Source organism: Phyllobates terribilis, unplaced genomic scaffold, assembly GCF_046119375.1.
Source record: "Phyllobates terribilis strain yellow unplaced genomic scaffold, ASM4611937v1 Scaffold_4__5_contigs__length_816908805, whole genome shotgun sequence".
Lineage (NCBI taxonomy): Eukaryota > Metazoa > Chordata > Amphibia > Anura > Dendrobatidae > Phyllobates > Phyllobates terribilis.
In genome coordinates this window covers 235,076,846-235,101,548 of record NW_027362764.1, presented here as the reverse complement: position 1 = coordinate 235,101,548, position 24,703 = coordinate 235,076,846, and the positions used below count along the sequence as shown (strand labels likewise).

Here is a 24,703-nt window from a genome sequence, read left to right as displayed (position 1 = left end):
AAGGATTTCTTAGAGATGCTATTGTAGAATATCTTAATGATAATAACTGTCTAACTCCATATCAACATGGATTCATGAGGGATCGCTCCTGCCAAACAAACCTGATCGCCTTCTACGAGGAGGTGAGCTCACAGCTGGACCGGGGAGAGTCAGTGGATGTTGTATACCTTGACTTCTCCAAAGCGTTTGATACCGTGCCACACAAAAGGTTGGTATATAAAATGAGAATGCTTGGTCTGGGGGATAATGTGTGCAAGTGGGTAAATAGCTGGCTGAGTGATAGAAAGCAGAGGGTGGTTATCAATGGAGTAAGCTCAGGGGGTGTCAGGGTTACTAGCGGGGTGCCTCAAGGGTCTGTCTTGGGCCCTATATTATTTAATATATTTATTAATGATCTAGTGGAAGGTTTGCATAGTAAAATAGCAATATTGGCAGATGATACTAAACTTTGTAAAGTAGTTAATACAGATGAGGATAGGGCACAGCTACAGGAGGATTTAGATAAATTGGGCAGTTGGGCCAAAAAATGGCAAATGGGGTTCAATGCCGATAAATGTAAGGTCATGCACATGGGAAAGAAAAACAGCAGTCACCCATACATATTAAATCGGAAACCGTTGGGGAAATCTGACATGTAGAAGGACCTGGGCGTCTTGGTTAATAGCAAATTAAATTGGAGTGCCCAGTGTCAGGCAGCAGCTGCGAAGGCAAATAGAGTCATGGCACGCATCAGAAGAGGAATAGGGGCATATGATGAGAACATTGTTCTTCCTCTGTATAAAGCGCTGGTAAGGCCGCACTTAGAATATTGTGCACAGTTCTGGGCTCCGGTGCTCAGGAAAGACATATTGGAGCTAGAGAGAGGGTACAAAGGAGGGCGACTAAGGTAATAAAGGGAATGGAGGGACTAGAATACCCAGAGAGGTTGTCAAAATTAGGCCTATTTACGTTGGAAAAGAGAAGGCTTAGGGGAGACCGCATAAACATGTATAAATACATCAGGGGGCAGTACAGAGATCTCTCCCATGACCTGTTTATACCAAGGATGGTGACAAAGACGAGGGGGCACACTATGCGTCTGGAGGAAAGGAGGTTCCTGCACCAGCATAGAAGGGGATTCTTTACGGTCAGAGCCGTGAGACTCTGGAACTCTCTGGGAGAGGAAGTGGTGATGTCCAACTCACTTAATGAGTTCAAGAGAGGCCTGGACGCCTTTCTTGAGAACAATAAAATTACATCTTATGCTTAGTGATAGTTAATTAATCCAGGGATTTAATCTGACTGCCAGATTGGTGTCGGGAAGTGAATTTTTCCTCAATGATGTAAATTGGCCTATACCGCATGTTTTTTTTTTGCCTTCCCCTGGATCAACGCTGCGGAATAGCTGCAGTGCACAAGAAATAGGCTGAACTGGATGGACGCTTGTCTTTTTTCGGCCTTATAAACTATGTAACTATGTAACTATATATGATATGAGCCTGTAGTGAGTGGAAAGCAACCCCATCTAGTCACACCGCTCACTTCATCTAATAATTTAGAGAATATGCAGAGTCATGGGACATTATATAGCCTATGTTTTCTTTATGTATTCCAGTGTGTAAATGCCTCGATAGCAGCTTATATATAGATTTTACACTTTTGCCTCCAACAACTACAGTGATCACTGCTTACCTTTATTCATTCATTCATTCATTCACAGTGTCATGCGTTCAGTCCAGGAGGTGAGCTATGTTACATTTTCTTTTAGCTAATACAAGGTGTTTGCATAATAGGTCCCGAGTACAGGATTTGTAAAGCAAATATTTTGTCTGATGTCAGCGGTTGTGTTGAGTGGTCTTGGTTACAACAAAGCAGAGTCTCTATAATGTGTGATACTTAAAAGTAGAAACATCTCACAGTCATAATCCAGAATTCTAAGATAAAAACGAGGATAATTGTTGTATTTTACATTCTGTCTGCTATTCTTTATTAAAGGTCTGAGCGTCCAAGGCACTTTCATAGCCAACATCAAACTGGAAAATGTTTTCACAAGGGAGTCTGTAATAAATATTCATGGTGTGAAAATCCTTTGCCAGTGACTCCCTTTTGATGGTTTTATGACGAGTTGAAGTAATGACATTTTGATTCTGCAGCTGACCGAAACATGTGGCCATCAGTGGTGCAGCCTCCGGCTTTAGGCCTGGAACTGTAACTGTCACCTGACTGTAGTTTGATAACCCTTGGCTAGGGGCTCCTTTCCTATCCCTAAAGCTAGGGGCGCCCTAGCTCTCCCTGCTCCCCGGATTACTTCTAAATGTGAAGATGCTAGGGCCATGTACCTCGCTGAGCTCCTGAATCAGCCTTTATCTGCCCCCTCCCCCACCCAGGGAAGTAGGGAGTAGTTGTATATAAGAATACACAAATCAGACTAACAAGGGAAGACGTACAGGGCTAAATGAAAATACCAATCATACAAATATGCACTCGCAAACAATAGAGTGGCACACCAGAAAGTAGATGGAAGGAACAAACAAATAGGAGAGGATGAGGATATGCACGCAGACAAATAACCAAGCAAGAGTCTTAAGAGTAACACTCAAAACACCTCTACAACAAACACCTCCAACTCCACCCCAGTAGGTATAAAACTAACACTGGCAATCCAGATTGCCAGAGGCCAGTATAAATAGCAGAGGTGAGTGGCCAACACTGAACAGCTGAGCTCATCAAAGCAGGAAACGTTCAGAGACTCTCAACTGAACAGATTAATCCCTGCACTTCTAGCAGAAAACTGTACCATTTAATATGATGGTGAAGTGTTTCTAATCAATGCAGGAGTATGTGAATCAGACACCGCAGTCTTCTGGCCCCCCCTCTGTCGCAGTAAACCTGTGACATTAACATTCCTTTCTCACCAGTATCTGTAGGATAGGTGATAACTTACTGATCGGTGGACTCGCACTGATCAGCATAACTGAGAATTTTTTTCCACGATGGTGACCTTTTATCCCTGTTAAAAAATAGAACAGCAGGTCGGACGGTTGACTGCTGCTCCATTCATTCTTTTTGGGGCTGCTGGAAAAAGATGAGCGCAGCCCCTATAGAATGAATGGAGCGTTAGTCACACTCCACTCTAACGGGAATAAAAGAGTTCCCTTTCTGCCAATCGATGAGGTCCCAGCAGTTTGGCCCCCCCACCGATCAACAAATTATCACCTGTCTGGATAACCTCTTTTAGGCTATGTGCCCACAATGCACATTTGAAGCAGAAATTTCCTGAGCATTTCTGCATATCCTTTGCAGAAAAAACCCATGCGGATTTTACATGCGTTTTTTCAGCTTGTTTACATGCGTTTATGCATGTCTTTTTTTAAAGCGTTTTTCCAAGCGATTTTGAGCATCACTTGGAAAAGGGCTTGACAAGTTGGTCACATGATATAAATCCATGCAGCTGGCATGGATTTATATTGTGTGACCAACTTAGAGCAAATTTCTACTTCAAATGCTGCATCTAAAGTAAAAAAAAAAGAAGTAAAGAGAAATAAAAAACCTTATATTCACCTCTCCGGCGGCCCCCGGTCTCCTCCCGGCAGCGTCCTCTCTTCTCGGCGTCGGCGGGATACTGGAAGGACCTGCGGTGACGTCATCTAGTCAGCTGATGGTCACGCGACCATCACCTGACCGCTGACGTCAGCAGTCGCTTGACCATCAGCTGACTAAATGACGTCACCGCAGGTCCTTTCAGTACACCGCGGGACGCCGAGGAGAGAGGACGCTGCCGGGAGGAGACCGGGGTCCGCCGAAAAGGTGAGTATGAATATTTTTTTTTATTTTTTACTTTATATTCTTTTTTAACTTGCAGGAACCATGGTACCCGGGTTGGAGGAGAGTCTCCTCTTCTCCAGACCCGGGTACCATCCGCGCGTTGAACTGCATAACATCTGCATGTATACAGTTATATGAAAAAGTTTGGGCACCCCTATTAATCTTAAGCTTAATGTTTTATAAAAATTGGTGTTTTTGCAACAGCTATTTCAGTTTGATATATGTAATAACTGTTGGACACAGTAATGTTTCTGCCTTGAAATGAGGTTATTACGCGGTTCGATGCAAGTCAATGGGCGCGATTTTGCCCAAATTGGTTGTGCTGTGGATTTTTCCGCAATGATAATCCGCAGCGGAATTATTATTGGGATACATCTCAGACCTCTTACCAAGCAATTTTAATGTGTTTCCGTGGCGGAAATGCATTAAATCCGCATCGTGGGCACTCAGCCTTAAGGTCTTTTTAACATGTTCACAATGATCATTTTAGATGGTGTAAATAAGCAGTAATTAGCTGACAAACATATCTTTTATGTGATTTTTAAAATACTTGTCATCGGCAGCACATCTGCTAATGTAAGCAGGGGGTGTGCTGCCAAGAATATACATACAGTATGGTGACCGACTGACCGATCAGATTAACAGTTGTCCATTCCCATACAGTTCGCATCAATTTGTGAAAAAGCGCCATTAAATGAGCCCTTATTGACTTGTTATATTGTGGATTGGTGTATGTGAATCTGTATATGTGTTATTGGAAGTTTTGTTCAGAAAAAAAAATTTCATTATAGAGTAAAGGCCATTTTCTTGCTTTCTTACTTCCTCATTGTATGTGTGCTTAATATTATATATAAGATAATTTAAGTTAATCTCCACTAAATTAATGTCTCTCGTCTTTTTTCTCACAGGGTGCTGTTCCTAAAGGAAATGCCACAAAGGAATTTATTGAAAGCCTTCAACTGAAGCCAGGACAGGTGGTTTACAAATGCCCCAAATGCTGCAGTATAAAGCCCGACAGGGCTCACCATTGCAGGTATTCTCTCAGTATATCATATGTGCTATATACCACAGTCTGTGTATCCTATGTGATGTATACAGCAGTCTCTGTATCCTACGTGATATATGCAGCAGAGTCTCAGTATATCATGTGCTGTATACAACAGTCTGTGTATCCTATGTGATGTATACTGCAGTCTCAGTGTATCCTACGTGATGTATAGAGTAGTTTCAATGTATATTGTGTGTTGTATAGAGTAGTCTCAATGTATTTACTTTATGTATACCGCAGAATCTCAATGTATCCTTTGTGACGTATTGAGCATATTTTCTATGTCTTCAAGACTATGGGCAAATAAAATGTAATCACGGACAGCGACTTCCATCAAACCAGATTTTGCTGCATTCGTTTCTCAAATACAATGTCAAATATCCCACTTGTTTTATGTGCCCTTTTTTCTTTTACTTTTATAATAAAAATATTTAAAAAAATCAGTGACATTTTATCACTTAGATATGTACATTTGCCACGTTATCACAAACTTGGGACCTGCTTGACGATTTTAAAAGACTTTCTGAACGGGCCGCTTCACAAGTAGGATTATATGACGACTTATTTGCTAACAAGGTTGAAAAAAAGACACCGGTCCATCTAGTCCAACCTATATTCCTACTGTGTTGATCCAGAAGAAGGCAAAAGTCTTTTAGGGCTAATGCTAAATTCCCCATATTATGCAAGCAAATTCCTTCTCAACTCTTGTTATTATAATCAGTATTAATCTCTGGAGTAACAGCCCATCTACAAAATCTAGTAACTATAACTGGTAATTTTATTTCTTTCAGGCCTTACTGGCCCCTCTTGCACTGGTAATGCTGGTATTTGAGTCTGCTGTTTTACAGTATTGTACATTACTTTCATGTGGTGTTAGGAGGCTTAGTTGAGCTGTGTTGATATCGGTTATTGATGTTAAATAGGCAACATATTTTATTAACCGATGTGCTTTAATTGGGGGACTAGAGATTAGCCCTAAATCATCAAGTTTGGGTTGGGTTAGATTAAGTAGGATTTACCAAATTGAAGCTTTGGAGCCAGGTATACAACATTTCTGGATAATAGAGCTCTGTTAAGTACTTACATTTCAGAGGAAGACAAACTTCACTGATCCAGACTATAGCAATTATTTCATTCATGGAGAACAGCATTATTTTAGAATTGAAAACTGGAAATGGAACATGTAAAATCAGCTTTATCTTGGTATTTCCTGTTCTTATTAATACTGTAATTGGCAGTAAGTTCTTTGTCGTAGTTACTGATTATGTGCTCTAAGATCAATAGTGCGTGGGGTAACCACTAGGATCAGCATTAGTCCCACGCCACAGGGGCTTTTGTTTTTAAGGAGTACAATCTTATTTAAAAGTGATACAGATGTGCCAAATAGTTTAGAAGGAAGAATTGTTGGGATGCCTTTATACACAAATAATAGGCTTATTTTATCCCCTTTAAAGTGAATTTAAATAATGTATTTTATGTTAAATATATTTTTCGTTTTAAATGTGATTTTTTTTCCCCATAGATCTAATAGACATGATTGAAGCGATTCAATATGAATTCGAACAATTCTCTATTGATTTGCACAAATCTGACTTTCACAAATTTGGTGCCTTTTTACACATTTCAGCAGATTGCATCAGTCACAGCATATGGTATAGCACAGCCAGTCAGGAGGGACTATCATAGCATGAAAGGGAATGCCGCAGCTATTTTCAGGTGATTTTAGGATAGTAAGAGTACATCAGTGCTCACAGCTCAGCAAAGGAAACATGAAGAGAAGGCCCTAAAACACTGGTAAATACTGCAGCAGTGAAGGGGAGAGTAGTAGTCAGGCAATATTAGGAAAGGTGCCAGCAGCAGTGCCAGACTGTGTGATTGATCATTGATAGGCCACGTTCACACGCTCAGTATTTGGTCAGTATTTTACTGACCAGGAGTGGAATAATCAGAGGGAAAGTATAATAGAAACATTGTACCCACTCTTGGTTTTGGCTTACAAATACTGATGTAAAATACTGACCAAATGTGTAACATGTGAATGTGGCCATATGGTGTAGCTGGCATCTGTCTTGTTGCGGTTGAATTATATCTACACCTTTTGTCTTCATTTTTAATGCACTAGAAAACAGAAGCAAAAGAGCACAATAGTTTCTACAGAAAATAAAAATTTGAAATCGGTGTCAGACAGTGCACTTTCTTGTCATAAGTGACTCTACTGAGTTTTTGAAATTCTTGTGTAATCTATTATGTGAAGTAGGGAAAATGTAAAAAAAAAATACTAAAGAAAATTCCCTCAAATCCAGACATTTTACTTTGACTGTGTACCTCATAAAGTGTGCTTGTCGCAAACTATTTTTTTTCCTCTTTGCACATCTGTTTTTCTTTTCAAATTTTACATTCGTAAATAGTGATGGGCGAACACGTGGATGTTCGGGTTCGGCCGAACATTTAAAAAAAGTTTGGTTCTGGTGCCAGAACAGTTCCCGAACCCGGGCCCCATTCATCTGCGTGACAGCTCGGCAAACATGGGTTCTGATCGTTATCACCGGTCAGAGAGCTGCGGTTCCCATGCCAACAGAGCCAGCAGCTGTGACAGACGGTAAAAAGGTTACCGCCGGTCACAGGCGTCGGCTGATGAAAGTACTACTCTCATCAGCGTACGCCTGCTGTCGCTGATAGCAGCGAGAGCAGGCACCGCTGATGGAAGTATTCATCAGCCGGCGCCAGTGCTATAAATAAATAAAAAAAAAAAAAATGATGTAGGTTCTCTTCTATTTTTGATAACAACCCACAGCTGTCAGCTTTATCATAGCTGGTTGTCTAAAATGGTGCGGACCCATGCCGTTTTTTTTAATTATTTTGAAAAACTGCGTGGGGACTGCCCTATTTTTGACAACCAGCCAAGCTAAAGCAGACACCTGTGGGGCTGGTATTCTCAGACTGGGAAGGGAACATGGATATTGGGCCTCCCCAGCCTAAAAATACCATCCCGCAGCCGCACCAGAAAATGTGCATCTATTAGATGCGCCAATTCTGTAGCTTTGCCCGGTTCTTCTCACTTGCCCTGGTGCAATGGCAAGTGGGTTAATAGGTTTGGAGTTGATGATGGCTCTTTTATGGCCACTGACATTAAGCCCAGGGGTTAGTAATGGAGAGGCGTCTGTAAGTCGCCCCCATTACTAACCCCATAATTAGATTGTAAAAAAAAAAAACAGACAGAATAAAGTCCTTTAATTGAAATAAACACACTGACTCCTTTATTTGAAATAAAAAAGCATAGTTATGCTCACCTTTACACCTAATTCATTGATGCCCATGTCCCTTGTAAAAGATAAAAATTAATAAAACACCATATTCCTCACCTGTTCGACGAGAAGATAATGCATTGTAGCCCTTTCTCCCTGTAAAAAAGCAAAAAATAATAAACCACCATATTTCTCACCTGTCCGATCAGAAGATAATTCATATCATCGTCCCACAATGATCCGGAAAATTTTGACAGCAGTCACATCAGTGATGCAACTGCTATCCAAGCCAGCCGGCTCACACTGAGACAGTAGCGGGCTGGCGTGGAGTGCAGTCACTAATGTGACTGCTCTCCAAATCATCTGGATCATCGTGGGACAGATATGGGTTATCTTCTCGTCGAACAGGTGAGGAATATGGTGGTTTATTATTTTTTGTCTTTTACAGGGGACATGGACATCAATGGATTAGGCGTAAAGGTGAGTATAACTGCTTTTTTATTTAAAATAAAGGAGTCAGTGTCTTTATTTTAATTAAAACACTTTATTCTGTCTGGGTTTGTTTTTTACAATCTAACTATGGGGTTAGTAATATATAGACGCCTCTCCATTACTATCCCCTGGGCTTGATGTCCTAAAACAGCTCACATCAACCCCAAATTTATTACCTCACTTGCCACCGCACCAGGGCAAGTGGGAATAGCCGGGCAAAGTGACAGAATTGGCGCATTTAATGGATGCTCCTTTTCTGGGACGGCTGCGTGATGCTATTTTTAGGCTGGAGAGGGCCAGCTGTCTGCTTTAGCTTTGCTGATTGTCAAAAATGGGGGGACCCCACACCGTGTTTTTTTGAATTATTTAAATAATTAAAAATACAGCGTGGGGACGTCTCTATTCTTGATAACCAGCCATGATAAAGCTGACAGCTGGGGGTTGCACCCTGCAGCTGTCGATTTTGCCTGCGCTGGTTATCAAAAATAGTACAGACCCCATGTCATTTTTTTCTTTTAATTTATTTATTTCATAGCCTCCGTCTGATAAATACTCCCATCAGCTGCGCCTGCTCTCGCTGCTATGAGCGACAGCAGGTGTACGCTGATGAGAGTAGTACTCTTATCAGCTGACGCCTGTGAATGGCGGTAACCTTTTTATCGCCGGTCACAGCTGGTGGCTCACATACTGTCATCTGACTGCGTGGGGACTTCAGCGCGCTGACCGGCGGTCGCTAACTTACTGCCAATTAGAGCTGCCGGTGTTTCTCTCGCTATCACACAGATGACAGCGTGGGAAACAACCAATGTTCGGGGGTGCCGAACCTGAACAGTAACGCGGACTTCCTGGAGAGGTCCGTGTTTGGGGTCCATGCACAGACGCTTGGTGTTCGGTGTGGACCCTGAACTTTACTGTTCAGGTTCGCCCATCACTATTCGTAAACACCACACTAATACTGCGCCCTGGTTCAGGTGCTAGCTTTTTGGTTGTGTACCTACTTAACAGTTCTTATTTAGCCATTTTTAGGAAGAGGGTTGAATATTGTTTAAAAAAATGTAAAAGAAAATAAAAATATAGACGTTTAACTGCGCATGTGTTTTTGCACACTTCTTTTACTAGTCCAATTTAAGAACTGTACATGCAACACATATACTAGGGCCTGCCGCTACATTTTTCTTTCTGTACATGTACACTACCGTTCAAAAGTTTGGGGTCACCCAGACAATTTTGAGTTTTCCATGAAAACTCATACTTTTATTTATCAAATGATTTGCAAAATGATTAGAAAATATAGTCCAGACATTGACAAGGTTAGAAATAATGATTTTTATTTGAAAGAATAATTTTCTCCTTCAAACTTTGCTTTTGTCAAAGAATGCTCCCTTTGGGGCAATTACAGCATTGCAGACCTTTGGCATTCTAGTGTTAATTTGCTGAGGTAATCTTGAGAAATTTCACCCCATGCTTCCTAAAGCCCCTCCACAAGTTGGATTGGCTTGATGGGCACTCTTTGCGTACCATACAGTCAAGCTGCTCCCACAACAGCTCAATGGGGTTGAGATCTGGTGACTGCGCTTGCCACTCCATTACAGATAGAATGCCAGCTGCCTGCTTCTTCCCTAAATAGTTCATGCATAACTTGGAGGTGTGCTTTGGGTCATTGTCCTGTTGTAGGATGAAATTGGCTCCAATCAAGCGCTGTCTACAGGGTATGGCATGGCGTTGCAAAATGGAGTGATAGCCTTCCTTATTCAAAATCCCATTTACCTTATACAAATCTCCCACTTTACCAGCACCAAAACAACCCCAGCCATCACATTACCTCCACCATGCTTGACATGGTATCTTTTCAGTTGTTCTGCATCTAAAAAATGTTCTTCTGTGTGATCCAAACACCTGAAACTTTGATTCGTCTGTCCATAAAACTTTTTTCCAATCTTCCTCTGTCCAATGTCTGTGTTCTTTTGCCCATATTAATCTTTTCCTTTTATTAGCCAGTCTCATATATGGCTTTTTCTTTGCCACTTTACCCTCAAGGCCAGCATCCCGGAGTTGCCTCTTCACTCTAGATGTTGACACTGGCGTTTTGCGTGTACTATCTAATGAAGCTGCTAGTTGAGGAGTTGCGAGGCGTCGATTTCTCAAACTAGAGACTCTAATGTACTTGTCTTGTTGCTCAGTTGTGCAGTGGGGTATCCCACTTCTCTTTCTACTCTGGTTAGAGCCTGTTTGTGCTCTCCTCTGAAGGGAGTAGTACACACCGTTGTAGGAAATCTTCAGTTTCTTGGCAATTTCTCGCATGGAATAGCCTTCATTTCTAAGAACAAGAATAGACTGTCGAGTTTCACATGAAAGTTCTCTTTTTCTGGCCATTTTGAGAGTTTCATAGAACAAACAAATGTAATGCTCCAGATTCTCAACTAGCTCAAAGGAAGGTCAATTTTATAGCTTCTCAAATCAGCCAAACCATTTTCAGCTGGGCTAACATACTTGTGCAAGGGTTTTCTAGGGTTTTCTAAACATCCATTAGCCTTCTTACACAGTTAGCAAACACAATGTACCATTAAAACACTGGAGTGGTGGTTGTTGGAAATGGGCCTCTATATACAGTACAGACCAAAAGTTTGGACACACCTTCTCATTTAAAGATTTTTCTGCATTTTCATGACTATGAAAATTGTACATTCACACTGAAGGCATCAAAACTATGAATTAACACATGTGGAATTATATACTTAACAAAAAAGTGTGAAACAACTGAAAATATGTCTTATATTCTAGGTTCTTCAAAGTAGCCACCTTTTGCTTTGATGACTGCTTTGCACACTCTTGCCATTCTCTTGATGAGCTTCAAGAGGTAGTCACCGGAAATGGTCTTCCAACAATCTTGAAGGAGTTCCCAGAGATGCTTAGCACTTGTTGGCCTATTTGCCTTCACTCTGCGGTCCAGCTCACCCCAAACCATCTCGATTGGGTTCAGGTCTGGTGACTGTGGAGGCCAAGTCATCTGGCGTAGCACCCCATCACTCTCCTTCTTGGTCAAATAGCCCTTACACAGCCTGGAGGTGTGTTTGGGGTCATTGTCCTGTTGAAAAATAAATAATGGTCCAACTAAACGCAAACCGGATGGAATAGCATGCCGCTGCAAGATGCTGTGGTAGTCATGCTGGTTCAGTATGCCTTCAATTTTGAATAAATCCCCAACAGTGTCACCAGCAAAGCACCCCCACACCATCACACCTCCTCCTCCATGCTTCACGGTGGGAACCAGGCATGTAGAGTCCATCCATTCACCTTTTCTGCATCGCACAAAGACACGGTGGTTGGAACCAAAGATCTCAAATTTGCACTCATCAGACCAAAGCTCAGATTTCCACTGGTCTAATGTCCATTCCTTGTGTTCTTTAGCCCAAACAAGTCTCTTCTGCTTGTTGCCTGTCCTTAGCAGTGGTTTCCTAGCAGCTATTTTACCATGAAGGCCTGGTGCACAAAGTCTCCTCTTAACAGTTGTTGTAGAGATGTGTCTGCTGCTAGAACTCTGTGTGGCATTGACCTGGTCTCTAATCTGAGCTGCTTTTAACCTGTGATTTCTGAGGCTGGTGACTTGGATAAACTTATCCTCAGAAGCAGAGGTGACTCTTGGTCTTCCTTTCCTTGGGCAGTCCTCATGTGAGCCAGTTTCTTTGTAGCGCTTGATGGTTTTTGCAACTGCACTTGGGGACACTTTCAAAGTTTGCCCAATTTTTCGCACTGACAGACCTTCATTTCTTAAAGTAATGATGGCCACTCGTTTTTCTTTACTTAGCTGCTTTTTTCTTGCCATAATACAAATTCTAACAGTCTATTCAGTAGGACTATCAGCTGTGTATCCACCAGACTTCTGCACAACACAACTGATGCTCCCAACCCCATTTATAAGGCATGAAATCCCACTTATTAAACCTGACAGGGCACACCTGTGAAGTGAAAACCATTTCCGGTGACTACCTCTTGAAGCTCATCAAGAGAATGGCAAGAGTGTGCAAAGCAGTCATCAAAGCAAAAGGTGGCTACTTTGAAGAACCTAGAATATAAGACATATTTTCAGTTGTTTCACACTTTTTTGTTAAGTATATAATTCCACATGTGTTAATTCATAGTTTTGATGCCTTCAGTGTGAATGTACAATTTTCATAGTCATGAAAATACAGAAAAATCTTTAAATAAGAAGGTGTGTCCAAACTTTTGGTCTGTACTGTACCTATGTAGATATTGCAATAAAAACAAGACGTTTTCAGCTAGAATAGTCATTTACCACATTAACAATGTATAAAGTGTATTTCTGATTCAATTAATGTTAGCTTCATTGAAAAAAAAAAGTGCTTTTCTTTAAAAAAATATAATGAAATTTGTAAGTGACCCCAAACTTTTGAATGGCAGTGTATGTACCTACCTTTTTGCAAGGGTTGAATAATTGGGATTGAAAATATTGTTAAAATGTAATTGTAGTGTTCTGCAAAATACTGTATATGGTAAAGGAAAAATGGCAAAGAATAAGGGAGCTGCTAGCAGAAGCACCAACACTAGCACCAGCCGTCTGGGCAGTATTACTACCAAACACAAGTCACATTTGGCATATTAATGGAAGGCGTTATGGAATGTATACACATCACCCTTCTCCGTCACAGCAGGATGATGTTATGTCTAAGCCCACGTTCACACTTTCAGTATTTAGTCAGTATTTCACATCAGTATTTGTAAGCAAAAAACAGAATTGTGTGAAAAATGCCGGAGTGGTGCATGTGTTTCTATTGTTTCTCTTTTGGTTTATAAATACTGATGTGAAATACTGACCAAATGCTGAACGTCTGAACGTGACCTAACCGTGACATCGTCTGTTTGAATCAGTAATCTGCACACAACTGTCTGATCACAAATGACTTAAAGGGATGGTTTTTGATGTTTTTTTTTAAAAAAATTTTAACATGAAAAGTCTTAAATCTACTGTATTATTAAAGTAAACCTGTCGGCCAGGATAACGATACTATCCTGCAGATCTGGGGTTAATCTGCAGGTTAATAGTGTTATGATGGAGCCTGGATGCAGGACTGAAACAAAATGAACTGGAGAAAATTAACTTTATTCTCCCAGGGAGCCACCGGCGTTCAGTCACACATGCATACTGGCCCAGCATCAGTCATGGCTCACTGTACTGTGAGCAGTGGGTGTAAGCACGCCCCGGCACTGTGACTGACAGCTCCCTCTGCTCAGTAGTGCATCAGTACAGAGGGAGCTGTCAGTCACCGGGGCGGTGCTCACAGTACAGTGAGCCATGACTGAGGCCACATCGGCCAAGTTGTGTGACTGAAGGCAGGTGGCTCCCGGAGAAATAAAGTTCATTTTCTCCTGGGTGCCGCAGTTTCAGTACAGTGGCCGTGCACCTTCATAACGCTGCTAACCTGCAGATTAACACTATATCTGCAGGTAATTATGTTATCCGACCTGACATGTTCCCTTAACATCAAAACCACCTTGAAGTCAGCCACAGTAATGGAGATATTTACCCTGCAGGAAAAATATAGTACAATGCTACTAAGGCTATGTGCCCACGATGCAGAAATGCTCCGGATTTTTTCCTGAGCGTTTCTGCATCTCCTTGGCAGAAAAAACGCATGCTTATTGTACATGCGGATTGTACATGCGTTTTTCCTGCCAGGGACAAGCGGATGTGAAGCGTTCTTCACTGGCATTTCCGCATGCGGGTTGACAAGCGCTTTCCAAGCAATTTTAGCATCACTTGGAAAGTGCTTGACAACTTGGTCACACTATATAAATCCATGCAACTGGCATGGATTTATATAGTGTGACCGAAAGAATGGTAAAAAATAAATATATACTTACCTTCCGATGGCCCCCGGTGTCTTTCTCCGATGCGTCCTGGCTTGCCGCAGCTTGCAGTACACTAAAGGACCTGCTAACGTCAGGCAAGCCAGGACGCATCGGAGAAAGACACTGGGGGCCATCGGAAGGTAAGTATAATGTATATTTTTTATTTTATTCTTTTTTTTACAGGTACTATGGTACCCGGGTCTGGAGGCGAAAACGCCATGCTACCGTAAAATAATTGGTAGTGCTGCGTATTTTTCCGCAATGATAATCCGCAGCGGATATTTCCGCAGCATGTGCACAGCACATGCGGATTATCATTGGGGTACATGATACCAAGCGCATAGACCTTCTACCTACCACGCATAGCGGGCACACAGCCTAAGGCTATGTAATACACAGGCAGCCCAATTCCTTTAAAGCGAAAGCTGCTGCTTGTTAGGCTGCGTGCCCACGATGCGTTTTTTAAGTGTTTCCGTAGCTGCAATTCCACCGCGGAAACACTTCCGCGGATTATCATAGCGGAAAAATCCGCAGCACGTCCATTAATTTTGCGGAATCGCTGCTTTTTAGCCGTCATTGACTTGCATTGGACCGCACAAAATCCGCATGACTACACGTGCACATGCGAATATTATGCGGTTCAATGCGCGGATGGTACCCGGGTCTGGAGAAGAGGAGACTCTCCTCCAGACCCGGGTACCATAGTACCTGTAGTAAAAAAAGAATTAAAATAAAAAATAAACATATACTTACCTTCTGATGGCCCCCTGTGTGCTCCCGGTGGTGCTACTGGCTCTTCGGCTGCTCGCGATGGTAAAAGGACCTTCCATGATGTCATTTAGTCATTGTGACAGGTCACGCAACCGCTGACGTCGGCGGTCGCGTGACCTGTCACATGACTAAATAACGTCATGGAAGGTCCTTTTACACCACCGCGAGCCGCCAAAGACACTGGAGAAGGAGACCGGGGGCCATCGGAAGGAGAGTATAATGTGTTTTTTTTATTTTTCTCCATTTTTATTCTTTTTTTTACTATTGATGCTGCATTTGCAGCATCGTAACTTGGTCACACTATATAAATCCATGCAGGTTGCATGGATTTATATAGTGTGACCAAGTTGTCAAGCACTTTTCCAAGTGATGCTAAAAGCACTTGATAACCCGCATGCGAAATCGCATGTTCAAAACGCTTCACTTACGCTTCTACCTGGCAGGAAAAACGCATGTAAAATCCACATGTGTTTTTTCTGCCAGGGAGATGCATTTCTGCATCATGGGCACTTAGCATTAGAAGCTTTCTGTTCTGAATTACAGACCCCTCTGAGGACTGGGTTCTTCTCATAATGTCCATATGTTTCAAAACACAAACACACGAAAACCGTATCTTGTACAGATCCAATACAGTGTACAGTGTCTGCCATGAGCACATACAGTCCCTTAAAATCCTATGGGAGGCTTGTAGGGATTCTGGGTCAAAGAGTATGGTACAAGACATGTGAATAGGTTTTTCAAAACTCCTGTTAAAATATTTTTCCTGTGGTGTTTAGAGGGCATGCTGCAGATTATTGAATCCACAGCAGGTCTGTATGATGCAGAATTGCCATAAAACATCTTAACATGAATGACAAGGTGATTGTGCCATTGCTTCATTGAACACTTCTTTTTTTTAGCTTAGATTAAATCTCTTCCATCTCTATATACTTTAAATGTATATTAAAGAGGTTGTCTACTACTTTTTGATTGATGACCTATCCTTAGGATAGGTCCTCAATGCGAAAGTATTGGACAACCTCTTTAATGTTTTATATCATTTTGTTCTTTTCCTAGTGTATGTAAAAGATGCATCAAGAAGATGGATCACCATTGTCCATGGGTTAATAACTGCGTGGGAGAAAGCAACCAGAAATTTTTTGTTTTGTTCACTGTGAGTATCTGATCTTATACGCTAAAAGCAAGTCTTTAAAGCTTGCTCCAACTTTTTGCATATTGGCTGTTGGCATATATTTACTCGTTGTCATAGCATACCACATGGTTTGCCACAGTTTGATGACCATTTTAGATACAAATAGTCCATGTGTTCAAAGCCACAATTTTTCAAGAAAGCTGACAAAACTACATGTAGAGTAAATGCACATATTTTTTATGGTGTGGTAGTGGTGCTGCTATCCTTACCGGGTATGCCCACCTAATAACGTTTCCATATATCACTGGTGTATGCAGTAACATGATCGGTGGGGGTCAAGTCTCTAAGACCACCACTGATCACAAAGGAATACGAGAATCCAATCTGTCCAGCATCTCCTTCCTCCCTATATGATTACCTGAGTTGTCATCTCTGGTCAGTGCCCCATACATCAAGTCTTTAATTATAGTGAATGTCATCCATTCTGTTTCTAAACTAGAAGCTATAAAAGACATCTTCTGAAACCTGATATCAAGTTTAGTTTTTTTTTTTTTTAAATTTTGCTTGAAAGTGAAATAATCTAGAGAATCTTGTGAGATGTGGATGTCTTAGGGCTGACATTTTTTCTCTGTTTCAGATGTACATAGCCCTGATTTCCTTGCATGCCCTCATCATGGTAGGGTTTCATTTCCTGTACTGTTTTGAAGAAGACTGGACAAGTGAGTAAATATGCCCTGAAATGTTCAATGGCATTGAAGCTTGCACAGACTGGGTATAGGCAGGGTGAAACTCTTTTGCCATATTGGTCATCTTTGGACATTTTATTTTTTATTAATTTACTATGTTTATATTTTACATGTACAATCAGCTGAGTACTGCTGCCATTACCTACAGAGACCTTTACTGCGTCAGTGGACTGGTCACAGATGCTTTGATGGGCTTGGCAAACATTTTAGATATGTTTTCTTAAGGGTATTCTTGTTTCAGTAAGTGATGGCATATTGATAAGATGAAGGGACTGGAGTGCTTGTTCCTTTTCAGTTTTTCTCTGCACAAGGGCATTCCCAGCCACAAATTTCAGCACAGCCTCATTGACCTAAACTGTCCAGTGGTCAGGAGCACCGCTGTAAAGGAGGTCGCCCTATAGAAAGGATGGGCTTCTAGAGGTTAAACACCAACCAATTATAAGTCAAATCCTCTTTACCAAAGAAAATGACGGCACTTCCACTTCAAGAGATAGGTGTGAAAAGGTGCCTACTAAGAGGAGCTACCTCCATATACAATGAACAAATAACGTAGCACACTGTAATACTAAGTATGTAAATATGAAATATGAATAGCATAACTGCTGTAAAAAATAGAAATAAATGAAAAAAAAATAGAAAAAATTTTGGCGCATGTAAATATGAAGTATGAAATATGAATAGCATTGCTGCTGTAGAAGTAAATGAGAAATCTTAGCGCATAAATTGGCCAATTCATGTGTACCTGACAGCCGCGGTAAGGCGTTTCTCGATGTCAGGACCTAACAATGTGAATACCTCTCTAAGAGACCTCCGTCTGCTTATGTGTGGGAAAGTCAGATCCTGATGCATTTTTATTTATTTCTATTTTTTACAGCAGTTATGCTATTCATATTTCATATTTACATACTCAGTATTACAATGTGCTACGTTATTTGTTCAAATCCTCTTTACCGTGATAGAAAAACTTGTAAAACCTGCTCCTTGTACACGGACAAGCTCACACTTTGCTGACTACACATCCTCTGATTTTTGCTTTTGTCTTGTTCCCATAGAGTGCAGCTCCTTCTCTCCTCCTACCACAGTCATCCTCCTTATCCTGCTCTGCTTTGAGGGTTTACTCTTCCTCATCTTCACTGCTGTGATGTTTGGCACACAAGTACACTCCATCTGCACTGATGAAACGGTGAGTTCCTCATTTGTCCTTCTTGTCTTCTCATACTAGAATTGTTCATTGAAATCATGTTATGTGGTTATTAGTGTCAGGATAACCTTGTTATCAGCAAATTTCAGTTAGTTGCAAGTCTTAGGCTTTCTTCACATGTCAGTTTTAATTTTCACTTTTAAGATCCTCTTGGGAAGCCTAAAAATGGAAATTAAATGCTAAGTTACAGGACTAATTGAATATTGTTTTTTATGTTTCTAAAGGCATAGATTTGCATCCTCTCCATCTGCTATCCACTTTTTTGAAGGACCAAAAAGTCTGCACAACTTTTTTGTCCTTCCAAAAAATGGATAGCGGACAGATCTGTTTTGTTTTGTATTTCATTAATGTATTTGGGAAACAGGTCACAACAGATGGTCATCCATTATGTCATCAGCTTAAAAGAGCCGTTATTTAGCACTGTGCATGCCAAGAGCAGTAAAAATCTATTTAAAATGGAACAAAAACAGATGAGAAATGGAAACCGAAGCGGATGGATCCGTTTAAAAGCGTAACTTTGGTTCCAGTTTGTTATCAGTTTGCATCCTCCTTTTTTTTAAATATTCTGTCTCGTATAAATCCCAAATGAGCATACAGAGATTTCAGGTGCCCATACACATTAGTGTAGAGGTGATCAAAACAGATGCAACCACATGCAAAATCGAGCTGCTCTGGTCAAACCCTTTAAAGAGGACCTGTCAACAGGTCAAAAGTATCCAAATTTCTTTTTTTTCTTATATTGTTCTCCCTGCTCCCCTGAGTATTGTTTTGTTTTGCTTCTGTCTTTAAATCCACCATGTGCTTCCAGAGGTTTGGGCATTTTTATATAGTGCTTATTTTTATGGTCTTTGCTATGGGGCATTGCTCACAGAATTCTATGGGGCCTGTTAGCCACGCCCCCTTGTTAAAGATCATAAAGATTAGCAGTAAATAAAAAAGCCCAAACTCTGGAACTCTTTGGCAGATTTAAAATAAATAAATAAACCAATACTCGTGAGCAGTGGGAATAAAATAAGAGCATAAACTGCCCACTTTTGACTTGGTGTCTGGCCCTCATCAAGGAAAAGAAAATGTCCTCATTGGTGTCCATACACTTTCAGATGGCCATGCGTTTTAGATAGACATTGGCCACCAGCTATTCATCCCAATTATCCTTTTCCCAAGCCATACATATTTGCCCACACATTTGGGAGAAGGATAATAAGTCTCTGCCAGGCTCCTATGACAGTGGCTTATCTCCTATAGGAACATAGGGTCAAGCCTGTCTAAATACAGCCTGCCTGATTCTTGATTCTCTGATACATGCTGTCATCAGTGAGTCAGGAAACCCCGTATACAAAAGATCGGCAGACAGTCCTGCTGAATTTGGCCTTTTAACCTGACTTTCATGTTTATGGGCACTTTTAGTGTTAGCAGAAGTCCTCCACTGACTGTGTGCACTGCTCCAAGATATAGAGGGATTGTATTCACGGTTAGTCTGTTTTCCACATTCCAGCACTAGGCCTCACTATTGGCATACTCATATGATCTTACTTGCCAGTAGAGGAACCATTCTCTCCACCACATACAATATTACTTATAAAGATATAAGCCACTCTCCCTGCTTGCTACAGTAACCTTTGCATGGAGATGAATTGATATCTCTACCCTCAGACTACTACTCACAAGGTGACACTATCTCTGCCTCCTCTTTGCCGGCTGCTCCCAGTTCACAGCCCCACTGGTGCTTGTCCCTAATGGTTCCTATACTTGCTGTTCATTATTGAAAGTCTAACTATAGGAATGAGTTTATGTAAAAAGCAAGATACATTGTTATATTGGCTTCTTAACTATCACAGATGATGGCAGTGGTTTCTAATTCCTCTCTGTGTTTCCTAACTGCTCTACTTATCATTTAACTTTAATCTTGGTGTCAGATCCTAATTTCCAACATGGTGGCTCCATTCACTTTATATATGTGGCATTGAACTTTTTTACATAGATTATAAGATTGCTTCCTGTTACTTAGTGGTGGTAAAAGTTCATTATTTTGCACAGGACAATGTAATGCTCCGGCTATGTGCTAATATTGAACACAATTAGCTGTGAGGCTCCAGTACTTAAACAGGTTTTTTTTTGACATTGGGTAAAATTTTCCCAAGAAGTCTAAAGGGGATAATATAGAAAAAGAAGTTCTTATCTGTTAAATTCCTCTGTCATTCAAGCGATAGAGATCTGATCCTCCCTGCTGTTAAATGTTTACTTGGCGCCATCTACCACTGCTGCAGCAAATAACTGGGTTTCGCGGTGTACCGGCGGGGTCAAATGAAGCAGTAGGACATCCCCCTTAGGCGGAGATTGCGGTAGAAGAATGTTATGTGCACATGAGCTTGTGATGTCTGATGCTTTCTGTAACATTTTATTCTCTATGCTAAAACTATAATCCTTAAGCATTATAATCCTTAAACATATGTTTTATGACTGATCTGTGGTGTTGGTGGCCTAGATTTTTGATTAGAAGTATTTGATGAAGATGCAGAATTCCTAGAAATGATATACAATCTATCCATTACTTGTCCCTCTGTTTTGGAGCTCTATATGACTCCTCCACCTTGACCCATCTCATAGGACTACCAGGAACTCATTATAATCATTATATAGTCCTGTGACATTGAGCCATAGTCATCCATCTTTACTGAAAGTTTGTGATCTTTCTATTTTCAGGGAATAGAACAGTTGAAAAAGGAAGAGAGAAGATGGTCTAAAAAAACAAAATGGATGAACCTGAAGGCAGTATTTGGCCACCCGTTCTCAATAGCATGGCTTAGCCCCCTTGCCACACCAGACCAGGGAAAAGCAGATCCTTACCAGTATGTGGTATGAGGATTTCTGTGCCAGCTTTGCCGCACAGAAAGACACCACATTACTTCCATTTACCAGCTTGACATTGAATGTTTCACAAAAATACAACTCTATTTTTGAAATGGCCAAGAGGTCCTGCTGAGAAGAAGCCGCCAACATACAGCAGTTTTGTTTGCTCCTGCTTTCTGGAACCTTTGGTTCATTTGATTCTCTGCTTTCTTCACAATAACTCAATGATTGTCTCTCTTCTTTACTACTTTCAGCTCTGCTAACCAACCTGACTTGACTATGTCTGCCATCATTTGCCATAGCTGACTGTGCCAACTAACCACTAACTTGTTCTGGGCCTTACATTAGGATGCATTCTTTCTGAGGAAATCTTGAGTTTGGTGATGATTGCAAATCTCGAAAATCATTTGCTGATGGAAGATGAAGACACATCTGTTATCACAGAACTTCTTATATGTAGTAGTATTATGGATCTGTAAAGTTCTCAGCCATTTTTCTGGTAATTACATATCCATTCTCTTGTGAGAAGACCATAAACTACTGATATTAGAAAAGGTTCTTTACAGTGTCCACCAAAGCTTAATAATGCATTTCACAATTGTGGGGGAAGGATTAATGAAGAGTCCATGTATAGCAGATGAAAATCACACCAGAATGTAGATTCACGGCAAATCAGGGCAGTTTTTACATCAATTGGCAAGGATTGCTCAGTTTTACAGGTAAACCCATGAGACCAATAGCAATCAGTGTGAAAATGGCACCAATTTGCAGTAAAACTGCATGTATGTGTGAATTTCAGCCATATTTTGTTGCACTCACGCTTATAGTTCAAAATGTATTATTCTGCATGCTTTATTTATTTTATATCCAAGTATGTCATACAATATATATATATATTTCCTCCTTCCTGTTGCCGGAGTGAGAGGAATATTAAAGGGGTTTTCAAAAAGATGGGCTGTACAGGCTTAAAATATATTAAGTCTAAAATTTTCAGTACACTCCATTTATCAATTTTGCAGTCTTCACAAACTGCCAGTCAATTTGGTCACTGACATGATCTGATTACGTGCTTTCCTTTTCTGCCAGAGTGACATTTCATCATATAGGATTGTCTGCATATGGAGCAGGCAACTCAACAATGTAGAAACTGGTGACTAGGTTACATATATAAATTATATTCTAATCCATACAGCCCAACTTTTAGAACTCAGATTCCCTTTAAGAATTAATCTATTTTCCATCAGTAGGCTTAACCCTCCTAAACCATCTATATAGGCATGTAGGTCATAGAAAGCTGAATAAAATGATACCTTAATATCTGCGATCTGATGTCTTGTTCCAGAGAAATCCACGTTTATCTTAATATGTAAATGAACTGCTAAGATCAATGGACTGTACACTGATCTCCCTGAGAATCTGCCTCCAGATCTTATTTTAAATGAAAGGACACATGTGAGACATGTAATGACTGACAGTCTGCTCTTGTGATCTACATGTCTCACACTGGTAACGCCCCCTTTTATTTAAAATAAGCTCTAGAGGTAGATTCTCAGGGAAATTTATGTAAGGTCCATAGATCTTCACAGCTCATTTGCATATTAAGAAAACTGTGGATTTCTCTGAAATAAGACAGTGGATCTCCGATATTGAGGTATCACGTTATTCTACTTTCTATGACCTGCATGTCCATTTAGACGACTTAGGACGGTTGATCCTACTGACAGATTCCCATTAATATGTATTTTACCATCTTAGCATCAAATCTATGATGTAAAACTTTTTGAGACATGGTCACGTGACTTAAGCTTTGCCGAGTAAAATAAAAATGACATGGAAATGAAGTGTTGTGGAAGTAAAAATTGAAAAGTATAGCTGCATCCCCTCCAAGAAGCTGAAATGAAACGTCACTATTTGTTTTTTATCTAAAGAGTTTCGTATTTGGTTATCTGCACAGGCTTCTGCTCCATCTTTGAATGCCCATCATGAACTAAATTAATTATACTGTTCTTACACTTTTATATTTGTAAAGTCCTATCATCATACATATCTATGAGGTTATGTTGATTTATGTGATGACTGGAATTTTCTTTGTGTAACCTCAAGCATGAACTATTATTCAGCTTTGCTCTTTTTAGATACATACCCATATAGTCCCAAGTACCAGAATGAGGACAATCTGGCATTCCCCTACTGTCTCCTTCAGCACTACAGTTATAGAATGGCTATATAATAACTGAGCAGTGTTGTCATGATCTACCCGGCAGTTTTTATAGGGAAAAAGTCCACTTCAGTTAAAATATTTCATATGCTGACCTTCAAATGGCTCAAAACAGCATAACTTCATCATCATAGGCAGCTCAGGCTTCAACTGGGCCATGTAGAGCTTCAAAACTGATCAATAGGGAAACTTGACAGCAGGATTTCACACCCCAATCTAATTATATTAGAATGTAGCTTTTTTAAAGACAAGTCCAGCAATTCCTTTACGTGGCTAGTCCCTACCTCTGTTCTTGAGGAATCAGCATTTTAATTGATATGGAAATGGTTATAGTAGATCTGAAGCCTCTGTCACTCCAGCTCTATTCCCCACCCAGCATCACCTTCTGCTTGACTGATGGCCCCAGTGCCTGAAGTCGCACAGCATAGAGGTTTTCAGAAAACAAGTAGGAGGCGGCACAAGGCAGGGAATAGAGCTGGAGTGACAGAGGCCTCACATCTACAGCCTCATTTGCATATTAATTCAAACGCTGATTTCTCAGTTATGGAGGAACAGACTGACCATGTAAAGGTATTGCTGGACTTGTCTTTGAAAGACCTACTTTCACATATAAATAGTATGAGGAGTAAAATCCTGCTGACAGATTCCTTTTAATGAGTGTTAGACTTTAGGTATCATATGTAGTACTAGGTATCACAGGTAGTAATAGTCCAATGATGACAGTATGCCATGTATCAGTTATTATCATGCCTTCTTGCAGGAGTTGTGCATTAATAGCTTTTTATTACATTGCATACAAGTTTGTCAGACAGAGACATGTAATGTATGTGCGTGCAGCCCCATCCATCTTTTATTACATATACCATGGCATATGGTCTTTACAGTGAGTTCACATGCCATTGGTATTCATACAGTGCACCCTTTCATGTTCACTTTTACAAGTCATGTAACTGCGAGTCGTGCTGTTAAGCATTTGCCATGGAGTATTAACAGACAAAGCACTATTGATAACAGTACTTAGAGCTCCATCTGCATATAAAATCTCCTTTTTGTACTTTTGCATCAGTAACCCTTCTTGTGCTTTTTTATGACTTCACTCTTGGATATTTTTTATAACTTCTTGTATTTCCTTGTCCCCTGGTTTAGGCAGTATAATTTATGGGTGGTAAATTGTCATAATTACATGTGGTGTTTTTGTGTTGTGATTTTTCTTTTTCCTGTTGAATGTTATGTAATGGCTTGTTGTGCCCGCATGGTGCACTTTGTTGCCACTTTGTCAGTCTTTGAAGCTAAACTTCCAAAGATACAAATGTAAGACTGTGACCAGT

The 24,703-nt window shown here is 40.6% G+C and overlaps 1 protein-coding gene across 6 annotated transcripts in view; it reads left to right on the top strand.

The window, feature by feature from the left end:
- The window catches only part of ZDHHC3 (zDHHC palmitoyltransferase 3), a 97,401-nt gene that overhangs the window by 52,498 nt on the left and 20,200 nt on the right, over positions 1-24,703 (top strand). For 5 of the 6 annotated variants that reach the window (XM_073678162.1, XM_073678160.1, XM_073678161.1 and 2 more), the window contains exons 3-6: positions 4,713-4,837; positions 16,285-16,381; positions 16,998-17,079; positions 18,159-18,289. In XM_073678162.1, coding sequence (XP_073534263.1) covers positions 4,713-4,837; positions 16,285-16,381; positions 16,998-17,079; positions 18,159-18,289 — 435 coding nt within the window. Of the gene's footprint in view, positions 1-4,712; positions 4,838-16,284; positions 16,382-16,997; positions 17,080-18,158; positions 18,290-21,010; positions 22,999-24,703 lie in introns of those variants that run through there. The other variant, XM_073678159.1, reaches the window with a different exon arrangement.